The 24,240-nt window shown below is 40.1% G+C and overlaps 1 protein-coding gene across 1 annotated transcript in view; it reads right to left on the bottom strand.

Moving 5' to 3' along the window:
- The window catches only part of c4b (complement C4B (Chido/Rodgers blood group)), a 93,341-nt gene that overhangs the window by 17,829 nt on the left and 51,272 nt on the right, over positions 1-24,240 (bottom strand). The window contains exons 21-38 of the mRNA XM_079837564.1: positions 23,101-23,331; positions 22,931-22,982; positions 22,734-22,823; positions 22,388-22,594; positions 21,562-21,637; positions 21,202-21,394; positions 20,945-21,046; positions 19,925-20,087; positions 19,597-19,811; positions 19,340-19,498; positions 19,000-19,059; positions 15,072-15,162; positions 14,766-14,937; positions 14,539-14,629; positions 12,757-12,831; positions 12,569-12,671; positions 6,356-6,445; positions 6,141-6,233 (exon numbers count right to left, since the gene is read on the bottom strand). Of these exons, the coding sequence (XP_079693690.1) occupies positions 6,141-6,233; positions 6,356-6,445; positions 12,569-12,671; positions 12,757-12,831; positions 14,539-14,629; positions 14,766-14,937; positions 15,072-15,162; positions 19,000-19,059; positions 19,340-19,498; positions 19,597-19,811; positions 19,925-20,087; positions 20,945-21,046; positions 21,202-21,394; positions 21,562-21,637; positions 22,388-22,594; positions 22,734-22,823; positions 22,931-22,982; positions 23,101-23,331 (2,263 nt within the window). The remainder of the gene's footprint in view (positions 1-6,140; positions 6,234-6,355; positions 6,446-12,568; positions 12,672-12,756; positions 12,832-14,538; positions 14,630-14,765; positions 14,938-15,071; positions 15,163-18,999; positions 19,060-19,339; positions 19,499-19,596; positions 19,812-19,924; positions 20,088-20,944; positions 21,047-21,201; positions 21,395-21,561; positions 21,638-22,387; positions 22,595-22,733; positions 22,824-22,930; positions 22,983-23,100; positions 23,332-24,240) is intronic.

Raw genomic sequence — 24,240 nt, 5'->3', positions numbered from 1 at the left:
TTGTCGTTTCATTTTATTCTTAACCTGTCGCTGTCTTGGTGCCCCAGGCCAGCTCGAGGCCCCAAGCAATTGCTTGGTTTGCCTGCCTTGTCGCGACGGGCCTGCACACACACACACACACACACACACACACACACACACACACACACACACACACACACACAGACAGGACACTGACACACACACACACACACACAGGACATTGGCATACAGCGTGTTCTCTTGTGTCTTGTCGCGCTTGGAAGCATTTACATGAATAGGAGCGTGATCATGTAACGCTAAGCAAAAATGGATATAAAAACGGACGCTGCGTTATTTGCGTTAAATATTTTTAATGCGTTAAGCTTCCGTTTCACGTTGACCGAGTTTGGTGGAGATTGAATAAATCGCCTACGAGGAGAACGTAAAAACTCAGAAACTGAATTATACAAATATTCACGTTCAAACAAACTTTCTGTGAAAAAAGACACTTATAAACAGACACTTGTAGAAAATAATGTGAATTTTTTTTTTTTTTTATAAATTTGAACTATGTCAGTAAATAATGAATTTAAAGACAAATGTGTCAAAAGTGATCTTTGCAAACACAGCACATGACCTTCTGTAAAGCACATGTATAGAAAACACACTCACACTCCTCTGTTTTAAAAAAAAGAGTTCTGTCTGAATGAGTACATGAAATCACGGCTGTCAGGTGAAAAGAATTGTAACTCAAATGTCATTTAGAAAATGAGTTCTGTAGTGATATAGTGTCATAGTTCATGTCCACATTAACCACTACGTTGTAATACCAATAGCCATGTCATCATACACATTTGTGTCCTCATAAATCACATAAGCAAGCACAGAGAGAGAGAGAGAGAGAAAGGGAGTTTCAAAAATAATACAACACTGCCCCCTTTTGGTGATAGAGGGGAGGGCACACAAACAGTCAAAAACATTATTAAACTTTGACATGTTGCCATGGCAGCATTATTTGAAATATCAGGAATTCATTCATATGTCTCTATCTGTCATGTTTTCACATTATACTGATGAAGTTTGAAGTCAATCGTGTGAAAATAAGATGGTGATTCAAAGCATTTTTGAAAGTGACACACTTCCTGCTGCCAGTTGGTGGCGCTATAACTTTGACTCACAAAAGTCATATCCATGTGATCGGCCTCTTACAACGAACACACAGCTGAAGTTTCATCCAAATCAGTCAATGTTTTCACAAGTTATTACACACTTCCTGTTTACCTTTTCTCGCCATAAATTCGTTGCTTCGCCACGGCCAAACCGTTTAAGATATCAAAAATCCGTTCGCAATTTAGCATCCTCTGTGTCTTGACTTCATGCTGACCGAGTTTGGCACTGATTGAAACAATGGCCTCGGAGGAGTATATTAAATTCCAGAGCATGTGTTTTCAGAACAACCCATATTAGCTCACTTCCTGTTGGGCTGACACGTAACTTAGAGCACGAAAGTTGTTTGGCCCAATGAGGTCTATATGTGTACCGAGTTTCATACATGTACGTGCAAGTGTGTTTGATATATAGACCAAGTTTTCAGACACCACTTTAGGGGGCGCTGTCGAGCCCCCCTGCCACGCCCGGGTACCAGCTTCAGCCCGGCTCTGATGGCCGCGCATTCCGATGTGTGTGCAAAGTTTCAAGAGTTTTTGAGCATGGTAAGGGCCCCAAAAGTGCCCGAGAAGTCGATAAAATAATAATAATAATAATTAAAGCTGCGAGCAGCGATGACGGGCCCAAGCCGGTGGCACCGCCACGCCGGTGGCATCAGCTTAACTGTGCACGGCAGGCAATATGCATTTAAACAGGATAATTTTTTTAAATCGCTCGAATATGTCACATTTACTGCAGCAGCTGGTGCCACTATCACCACAAGCCACACCCATGATGTAATTTAAATGTAGATGATTTTTAATGTCATGGGATGAAATAGATCTCTTTCAAATATGTGAAAAGTTATCTTTTCCTGCTCAAAATGTTATAAGTCCAGAAGGCCAGTATTTAATTCAAGGTATTTGTATAGTTCTTTTTTTACTTATTCACAAGTGATAGTTATTTGTGATAGTCTATGATATGAAAGGGGTAAATTATCATCATCAAGAGAGAAAGGCACACACACAAACTCACAGGGTGAGAGAGAGACCCCCCACACACACACACCCAGGGTGAGCCTGAGAGTGAGGGGGGAGGGGAAGGACTGAGAGAGAGGCAATCTGCACATTGAACAAGATTCACAAGATTTTAACAACAAAAAGAAATAAAATCTAAATGGTGGGAGAAAGTTTTTTTTTACTTCAATCTCTGAAAACATTATTTTGAATATATTTGAAATCACAGATGTTGGGTGATGAGAATTGTAACTCAAATATAATTTACAAAAACTAGTCCTGTCTGAATAGTGATATGTCAGTGAGATCAGCTCGGGCGCGCATACCGTCTATGGGTGATGTCACGTATTTTGCGAAATGCGCAGTTAGGTGATGTGTCGCCCTCCACACGTTGCGAAACAGACTCCGAAATGGGGAAATGTAAATTTGTGGACTCCGGGTTGGAGTAGGATGAGTTTAAACAATGACCGCAGGGTTTTTCTATGGTTTTTCCTGCATAGCGGCCGCCTCCGTCACATTTCGTGCCACCTCCGTCTGTCGACAAAACTCAAGACAGGCAGTCACTTGCTCAGATTAGGCATGTCGTGGTAATTAAATAATCATCAGAAATATATATTGTCACATGATCTTTCAGCAATCATTATTAGTATTTTATGATTTGCTAGTACAAAGTCATCTAAAGCCATTCCATAGCTGAATGTCTTTCCTCCGCTGTAGCTGTCCATCATTCTCCGTTCAGCATTCAAACTGCGCGTCATGTTTGGTTACAGTCAGTCAGCTGCTCGGTAAAGCTCACTCCAAGATGATATATTCCCGTTGTAATACTTGATATGCAGATAAAATAATTTATCTTCCTGGAGTTTATCTAGCGGTTTCTGAACGATGTTGTGCTCCCTACCCGGGTGACAACACAAGGCATCACACGCACAATAACCGGAATTTAAAACTGTGAAGAAACCGACCGATATACATAGTAGACTAGGATTTGTGCGCTCAACGCTCATCGTCTCTTTATGCCGTGAACTTTTTAATGTGCACTCGCGCTGCACTGCGCCCTCTGACTCCATGTTGCTTTAAGCGCATCATTCTGCACCCGGGATGCGCATAAGCGCATTGTGCCACGCCTTCATATATTTTCATAGTTTTGTGCACTTAAAGATGATTAAAAAAAATCTTGTTCTCACGTATCTATCATATATTTGTTGCCCCTTTACAGAGCTGCACATTACGTTTACAATAAACTATAAATCTTGAAATGTTATATTATTTGTGTAGGCCCATATAATTATTTACATTCATATATAAATTAAATATAAATTGTTTTTTTTATAAATGTATTTAATAACACAAAGTAATTTGTACCTTTTCATTAACATTTTTAGATTTTATAAAATTAGTCCAGAGATGTTTTTTCAAGAATTACTTTTTGTAATTGCAAATTTTTTTAACTATCCACTCACCTAATTTAATATATATTTTTGTTATAGCTTATGATTATATATTTTTATTTTATTGCTCAACAGTAGTTCTCATCGCCGATGAGGTCTTTAAATATTTTGAGAAGGTCTTAAAAAAGTATAGTATAGTCATTCCGTTTCATGTTGACCGAGTTTGGTGGTACTTTAGTTGAGTATTTGTGCACATTTATGTGTGTGCGTGTGTGGTCAAACTGCAAACACAAAACAATTCACAATTATTATCTAGTAATGTTCACATCACCAAATACGTTTCTAAAACATTGTAACATCAGCTTTGTGTACTAAGCATTAAACTTTGTTTAACTAAATGCAACATATTTTACAGGCAATACAAACTGTAAATGTCTAAAACAAAACAAATATATAACATATAGGCGTTTAGGCGCTAATCGCAAATAGCGATCTTCATAGTGATACACAAACCATCACAACACTTAAACAACATAACACTACTCACCACGCTGGGAATATAATGTAAGATAATAGTTTTAGCTGGAATTATTAAATGTTCAAATCTTCATTTGAGATCAACATGGCTTTCTCACTCAGTTCTCTAAGTTCAGTTTGTTTTTCCCTGCACTTCTTCCTGCACGATCACATCACTTGGGCTCACCGGAACAACGTCCTTAAAGGGGCAGCACCCAACATCAGGGATTACCGGTCCACACACACACACACACACACACACACACACACACACACACACACACACACACACACACACACACACACACACACACACACACACACACACACACACACAGACAAATCCCTGAAGAGATGGAATGTTTTTTTTTTATCCTGTTTCAAAACTAACACAATGCTGCCATCTTGTGTTCATTGAGGGGAGGGCACACACAGGCACAATACATTACAAATAAATATTTATAAAATATATATATATATATATATTCATCTGAAAAATAGTATAGTCATTTAAAATTAATCTAAGTTCAATTGCCAAACATACAATCTTAATTTAATTGAAATCAAAATATGATTTTACAAGATATGAGAGAATTTCTGTTCCCCTTTTTTGTCCTTATTTAATCCCTCGCCATGGCAACACCGTTTGAGATATCCAAAATCCGTTCGCATTTTAGCATCTTCCGTATCTTTGTTTCATGTTGACCGAGTTTGGTGGAGATTGAATAAATCGCCTACGAGGAGAACGTAAAAACTCAGACCCCGATTTAACCAAAAATTCACCTTAAAACCAAAATATCTGACTTCCTGTTGGTCGGAGCTAATGACTGTAAATTAGAAAGTTGTCCGGCTCGAAGAGAACAATATATGTACCGAGTTTGGTGACTGAAGATAAAACTAACCCCCCCACTTTTGTCAAAAGGTGGCGCTAGAGAGGCCCTCATCCCCGCCCATTTCTGATGCTTTGCCAATGTGTACTGACTGACATCTCTGATGTGTGTGTTGAGTTTCAAGCAGTTTCAAGCAATTTCAAGCATGCTAAGAGCCTCAAAACAGCCAAAAGATTATTAAACTTTGACACGTTGCCATGGCAACAGTATTTGAAATTTCAGGAATCCATTTCATACGTCTCTATCTGTCATGTTTTCACATTATACTGATGAAGTTTGAAGTAAATGGGGTGAAAATAAGATGGTGATTCAAAGCATTTTTGAAAGTGACACACTTCCTGCTGCCAGTTGGTGGCGCTATAACTTTGACTCACAAAAGTCATATCCATGTGATCGGCCTCTTACAACGAACACACAGCTGAAGTTTCATCCAAATCAGTCAATGTTTGCTGACGTTATAACACACTTCCTGTTTCCCTTTTCTCGCCATAAATTCGTTGCTTCGCCACGGCCAAACCATTTGAGATATCAAAAATCCGCTCGCAATTTAGCATCCTGGATATGTTCACTTCATGCTGACCGAGTTTGGCGATGATCGAAACAATGGCCTCGGAGGAGTATATTAAATTCCAGAGCATGGGTTTTCCGAACAACCGATTATAGCTCACTTCCTGTTGGGCTGACGCATAACTATGAGCACGAAAGTTGTTTGGCCCGATGAGTTCTATATGTGTACCGAGTTTCATACATGTACGTGCAAGTGTGTTTGATATATGGACCAAGTTTTCAGACCCCACTTAAGGGGGCGCTGTCGAGCCCCCCTGCCACGCCCGGGTACCAGCTTCAGCCCGGCTCTGATGGCCGCGCATTCCGACGCCTGTGCGAAGTTTCAAGAGTTTTCGAGCATGTTAAGTGCCCCAAAAGTACCCGAGAAGTCGAAAAAAAAAATAAAAAAAAAAAAAAAAAAAAAAACAAAGAATAATCTGAGGAAGAACAATAGGGCTCTGCGCCCTTTCAGGGCTTGGGCCCTAATAATAAGAAACAGAGGAAGAACAATAGGGCTCTGCGCCCTTTCAGGGCTTGGGCCCTAATAAGTAAATGTCATATCTGCCCCAGCTTGCCACAATTTATTGAGTTAATAATATTTTATTGAAAATACTTGACCCTTAAAAATCTTTTAGGTTTCATTATAATGCTTTCTTGTATAAATATGAGTCACAAACCATAGTCAATGTTTGAGTGGTAACAAGCAAAATCAAAACGGTGCTTTTTGATGATTTTCATCTCAATTGTTTTCTTCTCAGTGAAACAACCCCCTGATGACACAGAGATCATTCATTTTATAGTGGCATAAAACTCAAACCGATTCTACAATAAATCATCAGATTTAAAATGGTGTATGTTTGTTTGAATGGTAAACGAATAACTGAGAACCTACTTTCTGCACATTGGCACACATCATCTGAGCACAGGACAGAAACCATGTTGTTCCTCTTGGGGGCTCCGTAGAGCACAGAACATCTCCTGTCTGTGAAAACGATGGGGGTTATGTCTTAGAAAAGATGCAAGCAACAATGAAATAACTCACGAACATACTTTTATTCAGACTTACTCTTCTCCTCGTACACTCATGTACCTTTTATCTAATAGTGCCACCCACAGGACAAGCGGTGACACCACATCTCGCTTTCTTTTAACAATTGTACTTGGTATTCACTTCTGTTCTGTACAATGACCAAATTATGTTTTTTTTTTCAATGCCATCATAACAGTACCAACATTTCCAACGTGAACTTAACATTTTACCTTGAATTCCACAAACACATAACATGCATTACAGAACATCAACTTACTCTATATGTATTTGTACCTAATCACTCCCCCATGGAAAATACTATTCACATGGAATCAATGAACTACCTTTAGTTCATAACATAGTCCCGAGCCCATACTGGTGCTCGTCTAACTCTAACCTGTCTTTCCTGAGTCACTGGTACGGGTTGTATTGTACAGTCATCATCAAAGTTAGCCCGTTCCCCACTCTCCTCCTTCCCATAAGAGAAAGGTTTGAGGTGAGATGCATTCCAAGTACGTCCATCAGAAAGTTTATAAGTGTAAGGTCCAGTCTTTTGCAGCACTTCCAATGGTTTGGAAAATGCAGATTGGAGCTTAGGAAAGACACCTGGTCGTTTCACCCGGACAAAAGATCCTTGTTTGAATGACACTTCCGTTGCCCCACACTTGCGATCAGTGTATGTTTTTGAGCTCTTCTGCATGTGTTTCACACGATCCACAATTTTCTGCACACATGGTTGCTGAAGACGCTGCATTTTCTGTAATCCTGAGATGTGAAGTTTAGTGCGCATCGGTCTTGCATGTAACAATTCAGCGGGTAAACGCTGAGTAGTCGAATGAGGTGTAGCACGGTATGCTTGTAAGAATTCCCTTGTGAATTCTTTCCATCCTTTGCCTTCCAAGGAAGCAGTAAGTAACGCGTGCTTCAAAGTACGGTTAAAACGTTCAACCTCTCCATTGGCACGAGGGTAATACACAGATGACGTTCGATACATAATTCCTCGGTTTTGGAGAAACACCTCAAACTCATGTGACATGAATTGAGAGCCGTGATCTGAGATCAGCTCCTTCGGGTTCCCTTCACGGCTGAACACAGTCGAAAGAAACTGAACAACCGCTGAAGAGGTTACCTGGGGCATGAAAGCAATCTCTGGCCACTTACTAAAGTAGTCCACTAAAGTTACAGCAAAACGACATTCTGCTGGAGCTTTGTCAAAGGGCCCCACAATGTCTATGGCGAGTTTCTCCCATGCTCCATCTGGGAGGGGTACAGGCTGGAGTGGCGGAGTGCGGACAACTGCTGACTTGTCATGCGTTTGACAAGTTATGCATGATTTGATGGCTGTCTCAACCTGGGCATCCATACCCTGCCACCAATACAGTTCTTTGAGTCTTTGCTTGGTTCTAACAATGCCTTGATGTGTATCGTGAGCCAATGCAATGAACTTCTCACGCAAGGTCTCTGGTACTAAAAGTCTGTGTGTGCCTCTCACCACGCAATCATCCTGAAGAGAAAGTTCATGTTGAATTTTGTAATATGGTAACAGGTCAGGTCCTAGACCCTTCTGGGTTTTTGGCCACTTGGTCGTCAGTAAGTCATGTACTTTACCATATATTGGCTTGTACTGGATGTTGTAGTCAAAGGCCATCAACCTAGCTGACCACCGAGCAATCCGATGTCCTGCTCGCCCTTGTCCCTTCGAAGTGAGCAGTGTTGTGAGTGGGCTGTGATCTGTATGTAATGTAAAACGTCGCCCCCACAGATAAGTTCTCCATTTCTCCATTGCCCACACACAGCCTAATGCTTCCTTCTCAATTGTGGAGTACTTGCGTTCCGCCGGTGTGAGGGTGCGTGATGCAAAAGCAACTTCTGTCTTTTGAGACCTGTCTGGGTGCATTTGGGTGAGAACGGCGCCCAGACCGTAATTAGAAGCATCAGTTGTAACGATAGTATGTAGCTCAGGATCGAATAGTGTCAGTGCAGGGCTATTAATTATAAGGTCTTTTACCCGCTCAAAACTTTTCTGTGCCTCAGGCGTCCAGGTGAATGGAGCAGATCCACGATTCAACGCTCTAAGGGGCTCGACCACTGCAGAATAATCGGGTATGAATTTTGAATACCACGATGTGAGCCCAAGGAAAGAGCGTAAGCTGGTGGTATCAGTTGGTGGTGGAGCTTGTGAGACTGCATGGACATGAGAAGCATCTGGCTGAAGTCCTTCAGCCGAGATTGTGTGTCCCAAGAAAGACAGCTCTGTCTGTCTGATGTGGCATTTGTCAAAGTTCAATTTGAGTCCAGCTGTTTCTAGACGCTGAAGTGCTGCGTTCAAGCTCTTGTCATGTTCCTCAACGGTCTTTCCTGAGATAATGACGTCGTCCAAGTAACATTGAACATTTGCAAGTCCTTTAAGTATGGTCGACATTAGTCTCTGAAAGCAACTCGGCCCTGACGCCAGTCCATAATGTACTCGCTTATAGCAAAATAAGCCTTCATGAGTGATAAATGAAGTGAGGCTATGGCTATCCTCATGCAGTAGGACTTGGTGATAGACGCTTTGAAGGTCTAGCGTTGAAAAGACAGTTGATCCCCTCAGTTCTGCAAACATTTCTTCCATGTGGGGAAGTGGAAAACTGTCCACCACTACGGCCTAATTTGGTTCTCGCAAGTCCACACAAAGTCGTATGTTTCCATCTTTTTTCTTTGTGACTACAATTGGTGAGACCCATTCTGATGATTCAATCGGCTCAATCACATCCTGCTGAATGAGTCGCTTTAATTCCAGTGACACGGCGTCGCAAATTGCAAATGGAAGGCGACCTAGTTTCTGCTGTATTGGTTTCACGTCGGCACGAACTTTGACTAGGTGTGTAAATCCTTGTGCGCAACCCAGTTTCTCGGGCTTCGTACTAACGTCAGCTGAATTTATCATGAGGCATGACGATGTAACTATACGGCCATCCAACAGCTGCAATTTTAATGCCGCGAACAAGTCTCGTCCCAACACCGCAGTGCCAGTGTTCACAACGAACAGTTCAGTTGTAGCACGCTGCTCGCCGTATATGATCTCAGCTTCTATACATCCCATTACCGATATGGCGTGTCCACCATAGCTCACTAAGTTCACTTTCGCTTTCACAAGGGTAGTATCAGGAAAATACTGATTACACACTGACATTGGAATAATTGATACTGCTGAGCCCGTTTCCAGCATTAACTCCACGTTCTGTGTTGCTCCACATGCGCTAATTTGAACAGTACACATTATCTTGCTTGAGTCGCGATAAGGGCTTTCTACCGTTAACACAGTCACATCAGGAATTGAGATCTCACTTACGTTTTTGTGTCCACGACACACTTTAGCGAAATGTCCTTCTTTCTTGCATGCGTTACAGATAGCGTCTTTGGCGGGGCATTTTTGAAAGTTGGCAGTATGCTGTTTTGAACCACATCTGTAGCACGTTTTACCTTGGGATGAGTGCATCGCCGTCGCTCCTTGTAATGTCTGTGCGTTTTTCCCCATTTCGCGGCCAGGTCTGTTTTGCTGAAAACGTGACTGTTGAATAACTTGTACATCCGCCGCTTTGCTCATCACGTTTGCCTCTGCCACTGCGGTTTCTATTTGGCTGGCAATTGTGACAGCTTTTCTCAAAGTAAGATCCACTTCTAGGAGTTAGCGTTCCCGTATGCGATTTGAATTAGTTTTTTCAAGAAGTTGGTCCCGGATCATTTCCTCCTCCATGGCTCCGAATACACACGTAGCCGCAAGCTCCTTTAGCGCCGCAATATATTGATCCGTAGTTTCACCATGCCGTTGTCCTCGCTGGCGAAATCTGTACCGTTCAGCTACCACATTCACTTTTGGCTCGAAGAATGTGCAAATAGCTTTCAATGCCATGTCGTACTTATCATCTGCAACCGTGAGCGTGTAAAATAGTCTCTGGCCTTCTGCCCCTAGGCAGTGAATCAGTAGAGCGCGTTTTCGGCCTTCCGATAGCTCTTCGTCCATGGCCAAGACATAATTCTCGAAAACACGAATCCATGCCTTAAATGGCATCAGCGGCTCACCCACATTTTGTAGAAATGGCGTAGGTTGACTTAAATTCCACGGCATCCTCGTCGCCAATATGTTATGTCTTAGAAAAGATGCAAGCAACAACAAAATAACTCACGAACATACTTTTATTCAGACTTACTCTTCTCCTCGTACACTCATGTACCTTTTATCTAATAGTGCCACCCACAGGACAAGCGGTGACACCACAGATTGATAGTTGCATCAATGACAAATCAGAGGATCCAAAATAAAAAAGGGGGGGAAACTTGAAAATCTAGTTTAAATCTAATGTTTTTAGAAATGTACTCTGTATTCATGTTGGCTTCAAATGTTTTTTTTTTTTTTAATACCGTTTTAAAGAAAACTTTCAATGCAACAACTCCAAATTGAAAAAATGCTGTAACCATCATTTAAAATGTAAATATATCGTTTTATACACATATAAACACATTTCACATGGATGTTTCTTTTTTTTCATAATTTTCTTTAAAAAACCCTTTTACATATGTTTTTAAGTGAAAGTAAATGAACTACTACTACTACTACTACAACAAAAGTAAAAGAAAAATGTATGGTTTTCACACCGGTTCTCCCTCACTCTCAGTCACCCTCACACAATAGCCTGAGTTTTAATCATACACACCACTTCATTACACGATCTAAACCTCTCACGCTATCACACAGTTAGCATCTTGCCTTGTTGAAGGTTTCTTGGACTTACTTGCTATAATTGTTGTGTTTTTGGATTCCTTTCCTAAATAATGGGATAAGTGACTTTTCTTGACTACTTACCTGAGATATTAACTGTTTTCCTTGGTTTTTGGATGTTTTTGCATGTCTTGTAAAATTCCTGTTTAAAAAGACTCTACTTACCTTGGATATTACCTGTTTTTGAGATGTTTTTGGAGACTGTGAACCTGAGCTCTCCTGTATTATTTAAAGGCACAATTAAAATATTAGATTAAAATATCCAAAAAACACTAGAACAATGTTATGTATTTTGTTAACCTGTGTACTTGCATTATCCCAAACGTTTCCAAAAATGTTTAAATTAAGATAAATCAGCTATTTTACCAATGTTACGGACCATGTCCTTGCGTCGCCTGTCAATGCCATCATCATATAGAGACCATGGAAACACCAAAGACGCTTTAATATAGTATGTATTTTATTAGACAGGCAAGCAACTGTTTGGATATACATTTATCAACAGAAAACAAATAATTTTTATACAGCGCAACACAGTTAGTCTTATTGTTTGAGTCACTTGTTTTCTTGATTCACCGCGAGTAACATTTTACCATGCCTCCGAGACAATACTATTTTGTGAAGTGGCTAACATTTCATAATCAGAGAGAGCTTTCTCCATCATACAATATTTTAATTTAATTGCATGTCATTTAATCTTCCTGTTTTTATTAATAAGATATTCTAATATCGATCTAGATTACTGCAAAGTGCAACAAGTCTCACCAGCCACTGAGCGAACTCACAGGGAGTAACAAAATACGTACTCTTTCCTCACTTTCTTTCTTTCTGCAACTTGTGTGAATGTCTGGGTTTTTGTGTTAGATATTAGTTTTGTGTGTTAGAATAATCAATACATTCTCATTTGCATTTAAAAAGAAGTGTTCACTTACACCTGTTTTTGGATCTGTAGGTTGGTCTCTATTCTGAGTTTTCCTGTGATTCCTAGTATTTGAAAAGACCCTATTTAGTTTAGACTATTTACTATCTGTTGGTGATCTACGCGATCTTGGATCACTTCCCTCCTATGCTTCACGCCCTTATCAAAAACTGTTTATCTCGTAATATCTCATGTCTGCGTACTACTTACCTTTTGTTACTCATCTGTTTGGTTCCTGTGTTAACTCCCGCTATGTACACCCAGACATATTTTTATATTATTCCCCCTTCAATATTTATCACACAAAAAAAAGTCTCACAAGTTACGTCATTAACAAGTGTAATTGTTATGGTTCTGTAAAATACATTTAAATTAAAATAGAGGAATAACTTGCCTGGTTCATAGTAATCATAAAACGTAGCAGGAGCTGGTTGAATTAATCCAATGGGCACACTTTGCTTGGCTCCGAATGCTATACAGGTGTCACCTTCATCTATCTGAGGGGTGAGAGAGACAAGTTTGAATTTATTTTTTATAATAGGGAGATATGAATAACTATGACTGTGTTTGTGCTCATGTCACCTCATTGAAGTACAACAGCACTCTTCCACGGGTGAGTTCATAATGAGAAATATATCTGTCCACCAGGTCTTTCAGCTGTTGGAGAGAATTTTGCAGAAAATTAGAGAAAAATAGAGACAACAGAAGACCACTCAGTCCATCATACAGTGCAGACAAATAAATGTTAAAATGCAGGATAAAGACGAGGATTACACATTTCAAATGATTATTACAATCACGACAACTCTCAAAATAGTTTTATAATGAATATAAATAGTTTCATAATAAATGGCAATGTTACTGTATTTGATCTAAAGGCCGGGACACACCAAGTGGATCGGCCGTTGCGCATTGTTGGGCCATTTTTGAACAACTGATATAATTTTGGCTGATATAATTTTACATCATCTTACCTGAGCTTTCAAATGCACACATTTTCATAATGACATGTACCGAAATAAAGAAAGTGATCAGCGTGATTGATATGCAAAATGGTAAGCAAGCGCTGCGTTGTTTACAGTTTGTAGTCTTAGTTACTGAGAGTTTCCGAATGCATCGCGATTCTCTCTCAAATCGATTCTGAGCTTATAGTTTTTAACAGCAGATGGCACTAAGTGCTTTAGAAACAGCCATATTGGCTCTGCTTGCTTCCAAATCCTTACACACATAAACCTTCTATAAAATAATAATTCATAAAGTTCAAAAAGTTTTAAGCTAATTACAAGGGTGTTTGCAGTGGGCTGTTTACAATAATCGCACGTCATAAAAGCATTCTGAGGTGCAACCATAGACCGTAAAAAATTATGGACAACACGTCTTCACTAGGCTACCTTTCGCTACCTTCGGTGTGAAATAAACAGTTATGGAAATGTATAGATTAAAGCTAAAGCTCCAATCTCCTCCCGAAAAAAGTCTGTTGGTGCCTCAGTGAATACTTCACTCAGAGCAGCTGTCCATCTCAGCTGTCAATCATGATGTCACACCCTCCGTTTTTATAGCATCAAATAACTAACTAAGGCCCTGTCCCATATGGCACCCTAAACCCTCACAGTCTTCCTCTGAGTCTGCACTTTTACAACGTAATGTTGCTTTGACTGCCGGGAAGAAGTCCGCTGCACACCAGTGCGGGCTCGGCAGAATTGCGCATCGAGGGCGCATATCGACCTCAAAGGGGGCACTCGCGAGCACCCTTCTGAGACCTAAAATGACAAATGGGACACCCCGCGGTCTTAACAGACAGCATTGTAAGTCCACAAGACCGAAAGTGCACATTGTGTGCCATTTGGGAGAGGGCCTAACTTTTTAAAAAGCGCTCTTAAAAACTAAGCTCAGAATCGATTCGAGAAATCGATCGCTTGGAAAGGCTGCTTCACAGAGCGTGCTCTTGCAGTGTTGCTATGTCCACTTATTATAAGCGTTTTTGGCTTGTTATTTAAGCTTGGCTCATAAAGCGATCAAGTTAACAGAGTTATTAGGTTTTAAGTCAGTAGGTGCAGGTATAATATTTAGGTACAATATTTTGGTCTTATTTTCAGCATAAAGCATTTTGGATTTATTTGTTTCGCTCTGTGTTACTAGCGAGATCTGGCAACATGAATAAGTCAAGGCTGGTACTGTTTTCCCTGTGATTTCTTGCACCACACATAAAGGAGAGAGAAACATTTCTGATGCAAGCTAAAATACATCATGAACAACCTAGTTGTTCTGTTCAGTTCAGTTCTGTACAGACTGCGTAGAATTTTTGTAATTTTTGTAATTTTTGCAAATGAAAGTCAAAAGTCATTGGATGAGATTATGGATGACCTTTTCCAGATCTGTATTGATTGCCTCAAAGCCACTAAGTAGCGTGATGTCAGCAATGGCCATTCCAGAGAGGTTCCTCCCTTGTGTGTGCCTATGAGAGGAGACAGGTGTTAAAGATGATATACAATAGTTTTTAATTATAACAAGATATGCAATATCATGATAATAACCTTCAAAACCGCAGATTATGATGTGTGTCATAGGTGTTTGTCAGAATACTTACTCACCTAACACACACCGTATAGACCACATCATTTTGCGTGTTTTGAGTGGTGTCTCTTCTTTGTCTGCTGCGAGCATCAAACCATTCAATGCCCGACTGGGGAAGATCTTCCTCCTCCTTCCTCTCTTCTGCCGGTTCATAGTCCTCATAGTAATTGTAAGTTTTTTGTACTTCAGCTAAAAAAGAATAATTACACAGTTATTGCACAGTGAGATAATATGTATATTATCCCTAATAATCTTCACAAATTAGATATAAATATATCAATAAAGTTATGTATAGATAAATTAGGCCTGAATTTTGAACTCACTTGTGTATTCCACTTTTCCTTCTACAGTTACATTTATTGACAAATCGGCGCAATTGGAGTCTTTCTTAAGAGCATAATAAGCTTTTGACACCTACAGTAGAAAAACAAAAAATATATATTCATTACCTTAATACATATATACTACCGTTCAAAAGTTTGGGGTCAGCATTTATTTGATCAAAAATGAGTAACACCAATTTTGTTGTACATATATGAGACACTGCATTGTGGCACTTTGGTAACATCAATAGCAATGCCACCACACTGAGGGAGTGGCTGTGGAATAGAATAACTGGATCAACCCAGAAGGACCTGTGATCCCATGGTTGAATCCTTGTCCAGACTATACATTTTTATGAATGTGTGTGGAGAGGACTGCTGCAGCACAAACATCTTGCAAGGACACACTCTTTCAGGACCCTCTGAGACACATTGTGCAAATGATCAAAGTCTGACAGAGAAATAATTTTAGTAATCAATAGTATCAGTCTCTTCGAGGCCCTGAAGCAGCAAACTGGCATGGCCTGCCCAAACTAATCGAAGGGAATATTCATTTGTGAGCGAAGATGGGGGAAATGGCCCATCGGACCCCTGCACCTTCCAAGAGCCCCCAAGAAAAAGTAGTACACAATATTGAGGTGTGTCCAGAGTCCCAGGAGGGGACACTCTCAGGGACTATGGATAGTGCTTTGGAAGATGTTATATGGATTCTGCGCACCTCATAAGCCAGAAAATTTGCATCTGTTATCCGAAATGCTATCTGTTATGCGAAAGTTGCAACTAGGTGACCACAGACCTCTTGCTGCGACCTCCAAGCAGAACAATAGTTTATTGTATTTATGCCACTGGCCTGAGCGGTGGACATAAATCCTAAGAGTGTGACTAGGTAAAGCCTTTCTTGCTCCGGTGATTCATGCGGCGAAGGAAGAAGGCCTGTAATGACCTAAGTATGACCGAAGGAGCAGTCACAGAAGGCTGTAACTGCATCAGGCGTGACCATCTAACTCCTCAGAACCAGATGCAGACAGCAATGGATCCTCATTTGGATCAGAAGAATTAGCAAAATAATCTTCCAAATCCAAAAAAGGGATCCTTGAAGTTGGTGGATATGGCAAGAGAAAGCGGGATACTTGTCTCAAGCTCCTCCAACTCTACCTCCGACCCCCATGATCTAAGCCTCTGTGCTGCCTCAGTAGATGCAGAACCAGAACCATGGGTCACAGAAGCCTGACTCCCATCCCTCGAGGAGAGAGCCAGGCAGGAACAGTACACCTTATGGAGAAATGTTCACAATGAACAGTCAGCCTCCTCAAGGACTGACCAAGCATTTTTTTTTAAGGTAATCCAGTCTGGTGTGCAAAATCCAAGCAGGAGGAGGCTCCGATAGGGTCTCCAGATCTCCTGCTCTTCTAGAAAAAGTCAATGCTAATAGAAGAGTCTGCAACTTAAAGAGTCAGTAACTACTCTGAGGCTGACTCTAAGGGTTGAAATGGAGCCTCTGATAAACCGTCCCGGACCACAGAAAGGACCCAAAAAGGAACTCTCTGTCTGTAGATAGGCTTCAGCCATCTGACACAGTGAAAAAATGGGGACACCACAGGGTGCCTCCCCAAAAAAGCACTTACAGAAGGTATGCAGCCAGGGGAAATAGCAGACACATTTACCTTAAGGGCAGCAGCGGCTAATCCTGCTAAGAGGCACTCCAGCACTGTACCAACCGGGCAGTGGACTGGGTTCAAGGGGTGTTTTCCAACCACAAAAACTCAAAGAGCCGCCATTTTAGAGCATACAATTTTCTTGTACACTGTAAAAAAAATCTGGTCTCCAATTGAACATTTTCTAGTGACCGATTTATGCAATTTAATTCAAAGAAATTCAATTGGGCCAATTAAAAAATGCAGATGTGATCAGTCACTAGAAAATTTTCAATTGGAGACCTTTTTTTTTTACAGTGTAGAGGGAGCTCTGGAATTCAGAATTGTCTCAACCTCAGTTGAGAGACTGGAATCTATTTGGAGGAAATGTGTACAGACTAAGCCTCAGCCCTGTCTGTACCATGGCATCCAGCCCCAAAAGAGCTGGAGATGTGAGGGCAAACCAGAGGGGACAGTGGGTCGACTCCTCTGAGGCGAACAAGACCACATCCTCTTGGCCGTACCTCTGCCATCTGGAATCCACCACCTGAGGTTGGACAACCAAACACAATCGATTGGAGACTCGTTGAGAGGGGATGTCATGATTAGAGGGGCTACTGTCCTAACAACCATTTATGTCTTTATATGTCTGGAGGGTATTGCCTAGAGAGAGGTAGATGCCACACTCCAGCAGAGTTGCTGAGTGAACCTCGGGCAAAAGAAACTGCTGCTTCCCAAAACACAGATTGTGGCAGGTTAGCGAGACTTAGAGCGAGAGTAATAATGAGCATCCAATATTATGGTGTGACACAGTCTCCTCCAAGACTTACTTTATGTACTAGATAAGAGAGAAAATTGCTCCTTTCAGTGCCCTGAACAGCTCACTGGCAAGGAACAGCTGAACGTTGCAACCATGGGACTGATCCAAAAGACAGTGCCTGGTATTTTCCAAGTGAAAAAAACTGCTGTAACAAACTTAGGTGTTCTGATATTCTCTAAAAATGGAAGGCAGACACCACACTCCGGCAGCATTGCTGAGCAGAGATTGGCAGAAAACTCATTGGAGATTGCTGCTCCCCAAATCACCATATGTGGCAGGGATTTACATTTCCTTATGGTTGGTACACTCAATGTTGGTATGCATTGCCTCCGAAAGCGAACCTTAGATACTTTCTATGCTAAATCCATAATTGGACATAACCCCCTGTCCCCTTTCAGTGCACTGAAACAGCTTGCTGGCAAAAACTACTGAACGTAATAAAGAGGGGACTAGTTAAAAGGAGGAGATGTTCCTTATTTTCTACAGGGGCAGACAGCCCTAACAACCTAATACCCTCTGAAGAGGGGTGGGCGCCACATTCTCTGGGCAGATTCCCACAAAGGACAGCTTCTTCCCAAAACACGGAATGTTGCGGGATAGCAAGACAGCTCCTTGACGTAATCAAGGAAAAGTGAGTACACATTGTATTGTGGTGTGTTACACTCCTCAGAGTGGGCTTTCCCCAGGCCACTAAATGTGCCACACTTCGGCAGCAGAGCTGAGCGGACCCCTGCAAGAGACTGCTGCTTCTGAATACAAAGGTGGTGATTTAAAAAAACAGCCCCAAATTTATACCACAGAATCTGCTTTGTGACTACATATCAGCTTAGAGAGATGGCTGATAGTGTTAGCAAGCTCTGTCTGCTTGGTGGCACGGAGGGCCAGAACTGTGGCAGACGAAATTTATGTTTGCAAATCCAAATCCTCAAAGCAAGATACATTTTTACATGGAGATCTGACCTGCAAGATTGCTTTCGGAGTCGGTAGAGAGGGCAAGAGACTAGGGAACACCCGTCTCAAGTTGCGCCTTTGCCAACTCAATTGCGATCCCTATTATTGAAGCCTCCACGCACCCTCAGCAAACACAGGACCCGAACCATAATGTACAAATGCCGTCTCTGATCACTCAAGAAGAGAGCCAAGCAGGAGCGGAGCTTCTTCTATCGTGAAACACTTAAAAAGAGGACAGTCAACCTTTTCGAGGGCTGACTGAGCATGCTCCGCTTCAAAACACACAATACAAATCATGCATGTCATCCCCCTTACTAAACTAGGAGCACAGCAACGCACACTCCTAATCTTAGCATTTCTAACAGTATCACACAAATGCAAACAGACAAGCGACTTCCTGGAGACAAAGAAGATGTAGGTTCTGTGATGTAGGTGCCCTTTTATGGTCTTGTTGACACTCTACGTTATGACCTCACATTGTATGTTTCCCATGCAATATGGAAATATTTTTTAAACAGCTTACTTTCATTTTAACCTTTCCATTTCCTGAAAGGCTTACATGTATTTCTCTTCCTACTAGTCTCTGGAAAGACAAAAGAAATAACATGATAAACAGATCAGAATGAAAAAATACCAAAACTAGTCATAGTAAGTCATAGTGAAACTATGTTTATAAGAATGTGAATTTACAATGGCACCTGGAGTACAACAGGCCAAATTATCGTTGGGGGTTTTAGAAAAGATTTTATAATACTTTATATATTTTATATACCAATAGTAGCTGTCCCAGTGGGGGTCATAAACTTTTAAGCAGCAATAGCTGATCTGGCTATATTAGCCAGCTACAGGTTCAGACTGTTTACCGGTAAATCTTTTTCCACTTTATTTTCATTTTTGTCCAAATTCAGCTTCTCCATCTCAGGCCTTCCTGGAACGGTGAACTGTGCATTGACTATCGTGATGGTTTTTTGTGGTATATTCAGTGCATACTCTGAGAGGGCTTCCAAAGCCATGATAGTGTCCTAAAGTGTGAAAAAATGTTTTCTCATTTTATAATGTCTTCTTCAAAAACTTTGGAATTAGAATAACATACAGTTTCATTTAGTCTCATTAGGCTCACCTGTGTTGATTTGAAACCTCCTTCATAGTTCTCTTGTGAAGACAAGAAGCATGCAGCAGCTTGTGCTGTTATTAAGTCATTCTGTGCAATTGCAGTCAGGAGAGCGTATGCCGTGGCCTCTACTGTTAACGCCACTCCAGGGGGCACACGGATTCTTTTAGCCTCATTTACCAGTCGCATATCGTCATGATCTTGCCACACAAGACACTCTCCCTCTTACCGGTTCAGTTGAGCAGGTGAGAGGAAATAATTTTTACATTAATGAATGACTAAAATGAATGATTAAACATGAACATTTCCATAACGAAGTCAATACTTGGTGTGATACCTGGTTTTGCAAGATTTCTGAGTTTGCTCCATGCTGAAATTGCTTGAGTTCGGTCAGCGAGGCAGGTAGACAAACAGTACGCCGTAATGGATATTGCAAAAGGTCTTTTAAGATCATCAACCCGTTTAAGGAGGAAGTCGGTGGCACGAGAGATGCTGTTCTCCTAGTGAGCATTAAGAAATAGTATTTGGTTTCCATTATTCATTAAAACATTGTAATGTTTACACTTTACAGAAATTTATTTTTATATTTACATATAATTCCAGAGGCTTAGTTTCATTTTACTGCAGTTATGTTTTCTGGATGTGTACAGAAATGTTATTTTCTATGACATTGAAGAGGTATTTTTTTTAAAAATTGTATATCAAGTTACCAGTTGTACAGTTCATTTTTTGCATTTTGAAATAAATATTTCTATGTTCTGTATCACTCCGTGTTGTGTTTGTTTCCTTTTTCTGTTTATAAGAAAACCGAGCATTTAAATCTCCTTTGTAAATGCTTTAAGAGGCATACATAGTCATCACTTTAGATGAGCTCACACAAATAGTTCACTAACAACTACTAAATGTTTTATAACTACCTGAATTAATCATGAGTTACAAAAATAGTTGCACAGCATGTTAATAAATGCTTTATTAACATGTATTTCACATGTTAATAAAACATGTATTAACAGACTGAGTAACTATTTCTATATGTCTAAATAATAAGATGTATAAATGCACATTTAGATACTATTTACTAATGCTTAACTAATGCTTCATAGCGTGCAGTTATTATAAAGTGTTACCTATATTTCTAAGCTTTTACATTCCCCTCGCACTTTGCGTTGTCTTGAAAAAGTTTTTCGTTCCTTTAAGAAACTGTGTTCACTCGCAAAAGTTTGAGTGAATGCGAAACCGGTGATGAAATAATGTTTTTTTTTTTTTTTTTAAAAAGCAGGGAGCACAAAAGTTTTAAGAGCAATTAACTCAAATACTTCTTGAGGCCAGTGTAAATGATACAATCACAGGTTCTTACCACATCGGTTGTTTCTCTGTCCAAAAAAGGGAGGGAATGTTTGAGGGCTATCGTGATGAAAGCTGTTAAAGAAGCATCTTGTTCAACTCCTCCAATACCTCCCTTCAACAGAAACACTGTATCAGCACATTTAATGCAGTACCACAGGAATGCAATTCCTGTTTATACTATTTTGCAATGTTTGACATGTTGCTGGACTGTAAAGCTTTTTGCAAAAATTCCTTGGTTTATTGGAAAATGATGGATGGCATTCAGACCTGCATTTCCCTGTGTATGACTGGATTAGCATCAGTGAAGGACCCATCTGTGCTCTGTGTTTCAATCAGATATGTGACTGATTGGCGGATGTCCTCCTGTGAAATCAACCTTTCTGTTGTTCCATGCTTTTCAAGAGTTTCTATCTGTCGGTCAGCCACGATAGACAACACTTTCACCACCAGCGCAGTCAACCTATGAGAAGTGAAAAGCCATTTGATACTTCAAATTGTTTGGAATTTACAAAAATATAAAAATATTTAATTGGGTAAAATAGATATAATAATAATAATAATGATTATTATTATTATCATTAAAATAGATAGCAAGTGCTGCACGGACTTTTGGCACATCAAATTTACCAGGTACTTGACGGATGGTCTAGCCAAGCTCCATAGGATCCATCAGGTTTTTTGAATGTTAAAATTCGTCCATAAGCTGCCAGAATAAAACGTGGCACCACAAAATTTTAGAGTCAAAGCAGGGTACAGCCTGACACAATAAAACTGTTAAATCATAGACCTTAGTGAGAAAAGACTATATATATATTTTTTGTTAATGCAAACAGGACTGTAAAAGATATTTAATGCTGACTGAAGAAAATTCATTCAAAAATATTCCTTTTTTTTCACCTTCATTTCAAACCCATATGATTGTCTTACTTCTGAGGAAAATTAAATTCTAAAGACTTTTTTTTCCCAGAATTTAATTTCCAAAAAAAAATTTCCACTGGAAAAATTAAAAACTTAAAATGTCTTAAAATGGCATCTACCCCGACTAAGGTCTATTGAATTGGCATTTAAAAAAATAAATAAAATAATCTAATATGTGGCATAACAACCTAATCTCACAGGAAAACATAGATGCTACTAAGTTACTAAGTGGCAATTTCGTATGAATAAGCAGGGACATGCACAGGGCCTCAACACTGAAGGGCCCTCTCGACCGGTCCGGACCCCCACCCCTGTGTCTGTGCACGTTACTGTGAATTTGTACAATTATTCGAAAAAAGTAAGTGTGAAGGTCCACACCTAACCCCACCCCTTCATGATATACCCATCAATGGGGTGTAAGCAGATCATACGAAAATGTATGAGATCGTATGAATTCATATGAATTAGCCCCCAATCCACCAAAACGTCAAATAGTTACAAATTGTCATGAGATTGTGTTGGGCATACAGTAAACCTTGCTCAATGAAATTTAATGCTTTGTCCCTGGATCCTGCTTCCAGTTCCAGCCAGCTTTGACTTTTGTCCAGGTAGCGGATTGACAAAGCAGTGGGAGACATAAAGAACATAGTCTGCTCTGCACAGCCCATAGGTGCCTGGATGAGACTTTCCACTTTGGATGGTGAGAGTAACGGAATAGCAGTAGACTGGGCAAATACTTCTCCTGCATTAAAAACAAAAACAAAATTCAATAAAAATTATTAGGTTTGATTTTGACCAATAAATAATGATTATAATAAATAAGCAATATAATAAATTGAGAATTTGAAAGCATTCACAACAACTTAGTTTTTGCTTTGGACCTTCTAGTTTGACAAACATGTTGACATTCGTTTCAGGAACTGTGTTGTTTGGGAAAAATCCATCAATAAATATGCGCCGGTCACTTCTACCTGATGAGCAGAGTTCACAGGTTGAAATTACTTTGTCAAAGCTTTTAAAAAACACAGCCACCATATGTGTATATCTGTATCGATCAAACCATAAATAACAATCTCACCATCCAGATTAATAAAATAAGACTGCTCTTCTCTCATTTCCACTCCTTCATTCTGAGACAGGAAGAGAAAGACAAAATATAGATTTTAGAATCACTGAAATCCAATTGTTCCAAAAACAACAAAGGATATGAGTCAAATTTAGGTATTTTGTCATCCCACTTCCCCTTACCTCGACCAAGAGCATCTTTTGAATGGCATCAAGTTTTGTTTTTTCGTCGTCGTCTTCTTCTTCAAGTTCATAAAGTGCAATAGTGATAGGAATTTGACCTGTTACCATGGGAACGGCAGGAAAAGTTACAGTTTGAGATGACTTTTGCTCCAGACTGATTCTGACAATGGAAGAGGAAGATGCTGACCCGGGTGAACAAAGACCATCCACTTGTTTCATTTTCACAACAAGCTAACCATGGAAGGGAAAAACAATATATATTAATCTCAGAAATAATTTATCTACTGATGCATTACAATGTATAATGTAACCAATACTCTTATGATTATTTAAATTTAGCTTTATTTCATAAATAATAATAATGCAACATGTCCTGCAACCAATACGCCTATATAGGTCGTTTGTCACTTCCCGGAAATACAACCCATAGGAGCGTTTACTAAAGTTGCGCCCCTATCGACAATAGGACACTTTCATTTTAATTCATGAAATATGACCCTTAGGAGCGTTTACTAAAGGTGTGCCCCTATCGACAACAGGACATTTTCTTTTTAATGCTTTGTTTCCTTTTATTTACATCATATTTCAGGTTCCCTTTCAGTCGGTCACGTTCGACGTACGTCGGAACTGACCGACGAATTGGGATCTGATCTCAGAGACCAATCTACTTCGAGTAGGGGTGTAACGATTCATCTACTACATCGATGTATCGATTTATTTTCCTACGATCTAACTACATCGATCTGTGCTCGGCAAGTTGGCCTTCCGGACGACATATATCGATCTAACATCGTTTTAAAAGGTAATCAATCGATTGTATCGATCATAGGAAATAACGCATTGGATTTAAGCACGTCAGACTTTAAATGGATGTTTTTTCTTAGCACTTTTAATGATAAAGGCGTTAAACGTTACTCGATTCAGTCTGCCTATCTGTGACATCATCGCAACGCACGCACCAGCAGCAGCGCTAAGAAAACAAAACAGCATGGCGGATGGCAGAGGAGAAGCCAACCAGCGAGAAATTATCAAGTCACCAGGAGAAAGAGCTAAGTTAGTAACGTGTTACCTGTACTTTCAACCCTTGCTAAATGTTACCTGTGCATTCCTGACACCAGTGTGCCAGCAGAGCGAGTTTTT

This window comes from Gobio gobio (genome assembly GCF_949357685.1).
Source record: "Gobio gobio genome assembly, chromosome: 15".
Lineage (NCBI taxonomy): Eukaryota > Metazoa > Chordata > Actinopteri > Cypriniformes > Gobionidae > Gobio > Gobio gobio.
The sequence above is the reverse complement of the archived record's forward strand: the minus strand, read 5'-3'. Positions and strand labels throughout refer to the sequence as shown.